At 33.4% G+C, this 3,780-nt stretch overlaps 1 protein-coding gene across 1 annotated transcript; it reads left to right on the top strand.

The window, feature by feature from the left end:
* The first annotated feature begins 1,222 nt into the window (after positions 1 to 1,222).
* LOC114293609 (uncharacterized) lies at positions 1,223 to 3,428 on the top strand. The gene is made up of 5 exons (XM_028237713.1): positions 1,223 to 1,597; positions 1,648 to 2,015; positions 2,103 to 2,149; positions 2,236 to 2,596; positions 2,771 to 3,428. Exons 1-5 carry the CDS (start codon positions 1,223 to 1,225, stop codon positions 3,426 to 3,428), a joined length of 1,809 nt encoding a protein of 602 aa, XP_028093514.1.
* Positions 3,429 to 3,780: the final 352 nt, after the last annotated feature.

Here is a 3,780-nt window from a genome sequence, read left to right as displayed (position 1 = left end):
ATTAAAATTCACTATGGAAAAAAAAAAAGTCAACAAAAAAATTACTAAAAAAATAATTTCCAAATCTACTCTTGAAGTGGCAAAAAAAAAGGGAAAAATTACCAGAAAATTTTATTTTAGGTTTTTTTATACCAATCAATTCATGTTTTTTATTTTTATTTTATTAAATCTTAAAGTTTTCACTTTTAGACCCGGAGGTCCTATTTTCAGTTTTATTATATATTTTTACCATTTTACTCTTATATATAGCTGCTTGTTTGAATATGATTTTTGGAAAGTCAACGATCTGCGTTTAGATTCCAAATTCTTTGCAATTTCTGATTTCTCTTTGCCATTTTTGATTTTCGATTTGGTAGTTTCTGAAGCTATAGATTGGGCGCGATTTACGATTATTGAAGCTCTAGGTTTTGTGCGATTCGTAATTTCTGGTTTGTCTTTGTGATTTTTGATTTGCGATTTTATCTGGTTTTCAGTCGTTATTCCGGAGAAGGTTAGTTTTTGTTTGAGATTGGTGTTGTGATTTATTCTGTTCTTCATTGTTATTCGTCATAAATTTTGTTCTTCATTGTTCTTCATTGTTCTGTTCTGTCATTCTTCTTCGTTTATCATCAATTTTGTTCTTCGTTGTTCTTCATCGTTCTTCATTGTTTATCATCAATTGATTACGGTGATGTTTATGTCATGCGATTAGTGATTGATTCGTTGTTGTGATGAAATCATTGTGTTCATGTGAAATTTTGAATGATGAAGTTTTGTTGCATCAGCATTTGAACAAACTGTTGTTAAGCATTTAGTGAACTGGAAGTTCACGCTATCAGTATATGAATTTTATAATTAAAATTGTATGTATGTGTGTATACTGTGAGCTTAAAATTTGTTGTATGTGGTGTGTATGATGATAAATGTAGGGCTTATAATTGTTTGTTGAAGAGGTAGAGTTTTTTTTTTTTATGATATGAATATTTGAACTATTTAAAAATCCAGATACATTTCATTGTGTTAGCAAATCTTCACACATATGAATGTGATTGAATATTCAAATTATTTTATGTACTATTGATGATTTTGCAGTGTGATACAAGACAAATGAATTTTTTCATGTTGTTGTTGTGCTGCTATGGGTCAAACATGTTTGTGATAAATGTGGTACAATCATTTTCCTTTGACGAGTTAGTGAAATGTGTGTGCAACAAATGGTGATTTGTCTGCTAATTCAATCACTATGTTTTACCAACTGCCGGGGTATACAAATTGTCATTTGGATAACAATGAGGAATTGCAAAACATGTTATTGCTTGGTAAATCAATTGGAGTTGAACGAATTGATGTTGTTGTTGAGCAAAAATCAGGCACTGATAGACATGGTAGTTTAGCAAATCCATGCATTGAAGATGAGGATCAAACAAATTTGCTTCGTAGATATTGTGCACACAGTGAGAAGGTTTTGTTGTCTTCAGTTTGGGCAAATGGTATTACGCATATTGGTCAATGTTTCATAGGAGGAGCATTTGAGTTTCGTACTATTTTATGCAAATATGCAGTGCAATGTGGGTTTAAATTCAAATATTTGAAGAACGATTCACAACGAAGTACTGCTGTATGCTCACATAGAGATGATAGGAGATGTTTGTGGTCTATGCATGGTAGAGTCCAAAGAGCAACCAATTTTTCTACCTTAAGAGATGGACTAAGATACATAGTTGTGGTGCTGATGTTCGTACTTCAAAAAATCCAAGGCTTAGCTCTGATTTGGTGTCAAATGTTGTATCTGAGCGTGTTAGGGACAGACCACTAACGCGCCCTACTGATGTGGCATATACTTTCAAGGCAGACTATGGACTTGATATCAGCTACCATATAGCATGGTTAGGTGTTGAGAAAGTGAGAGAGGCTATGCATTGTGATTACTTAACATCGTTTGACCAACTGAGATGGTATGGTGATGCTGTTCAGCGTTATAATCCTGGAAGCCATATTAATATTGACTATGATTTGAAGACTAGTCAGTTTAAAAGGTTTTTTGTAGCATTTGCTGCGTGCATAAATGGCTTCAAATATTGTCGTCCTTTGCTTTTTCTTGATGGAACATTTTTAAAATGAAGATACAAAGGGCAGTTGCTTGTAGCGACAGCTAAAGACGGTAACCAAGGTTTGTTTAGCTTTTTGATGTGAAGTTTTACATTTGTTTACTTTTTGTGTGTGAGTTGTGACTGTTAACATTGGTTTTGTTTTTAGGATTATTTCCAATAGCCTTTGCAATTGTTGATTCGGAGGGTGAATCGAATTGGTCATGGTTTCTATATGAACTGTCAAAAGTAATTGCTGATGATAGACGCATGACATTTGTATCCGATCGTAATCTAGCGCTTTTGGAAGCAATGCCAAAGGCATTCCCATCAGCATATCATGGATGGTGTTTACAACACCTAAAGAATAATTTTAGGGACAAGTTGAAGGGTATGGAGAATGGTTTCAAGGAACACTTAATACGGAAGTTGGGTGATTGTGCATATGAACCTACTGTGACAGGTTTTCATGCATTACTAGAAGAGTTGAAAAGTGAAGGGAAGCAACGAGCATATAACTTCTTGTCAAGGTTAGAACCAAAACATTGGGCAAATGCTTACTTTAGGTAAAGTGTGTACAATTGTGTGTTTCATGGAATATAATGATGATTATATGTACATTGTTTATATTTTTGTGTTGTTATAACAATGTGAAATGTCACATATGGTATTAAATTGTGACAATTTTTACTGTTATGTGTTAGGGGACAACGATATGGTGAAATGACATCCAATGCTGCTAAATCATTCAAAAATTGGATTAAAGAAGCACGAAATCTTCCAATAACAAAATTGGTTGATACTATCCGGAATCAAATAATGTGTCAAATGTCAGAGCGAAGGGATATTGCAAACAAGTGGAATGGAATTATTTGCCCTACCTTTGAGACTAACCTCCAAGATTCATTCAATTCTAGTAGGTCATGGAATGTGAGTAAAGCTAATGATGATGTGTTCGAGGTGCATTCGTTTCCATCAGTTACGGTTGATGTTGGACGCTGTGTTTGTTCTTGCTACCAGTGGCAAATAAATGGATTTCCTTATGAACATGCTGTTGCGGCTATCCAAAGGAGTGCATATAATCTTAATAATTGTGTTGAAAAATATTTTCATGTAGAAAATTATAGGGAAGCATATGCAGCAGTTATTTTCCCAATACCATCTGTGGAGAAACCAGATTTTTGCTCTAGCGATTTCATTATATTACCTCCAATTGTAAAACGGCCAGCTGGTAGGCCGAGAAAGAGTAGAATACCATCTCAAGGGGAAAAAGTAAGTCAAATCAGGTGTGACAGATGTGGAAAGATGGGCAGGCACAATCGGAAGTCGTGTAAAGAACCAATACAGAGTTATATTGGTTGATATGTTGGTGGACATTGTGAATTTCACATTCAGTTTTGAACATTTACAGTTTTTTTTTTTAGATAAATAAGATACCATTGTGAATGTTACATACATTTGCATTGGATACACATTTTATTAGTTGATACATTGGTGTACCTGTTTTGTATTTCGATACAATTTTTGAATAAGAAATGATTCATTAATTCTATGCAATTTGTCATTTTGTTGTTTTTTTTTTTTCATTTTGTATATTTATGAAATAGTTTGTTTATCAGTTTTATCAAAACAAAATATTATCTTGTTACATATATACACAATATGTGTTCATGGATGGAATATGATATATGTTTCTGAACAGATTTGAGGTGTG

This window comes from Camellia sinensis, chromosome 15 (assembly GCF_055761805.1).
Source record: "Camellia sinensis isolate YWXY chromosome 15, ASM5576180v1, whole genome shotgun sequence".
In the NCBI taxonomy this organism is placed as follows: domain Eukaryota; kingdom Viridiplantae; phylum Streptophyta; class Magnoliopsida; order Ericales; family Theaceae; genus Camellia; species Camellia sinensis.
The sequence above is the reverse complement of the archived record's forward strand: the minus strand, read 5'-3'. Positions and strand labels throughout refer to the sequence as shown.

Bases quoted from the DNA above. Each gene is read 5' to 3' on its own strand.
- LOC114293609 (XM_028237713.1), top strand. From the start codon at position 1,223: ATGTTTTACCAACTGCCGGGGTATACAAATTGTCATTTGGATAACAAT. The intron at 2,016-2,102 runs GTTTTTTGTAGC...TTTAAAATGAAG, and splicing joins AAGACTAGTCAGTTTAAAAG to ATACAAAGGGCAGTTGCTTG. The intron at 2,150-2,235 runs GTTTGTTTAGCT...TTTTGTTTTTAG, and splicing joins AGCTAAAGACGGTAACCAAG to GATTATTTCCAATAGCCTTT.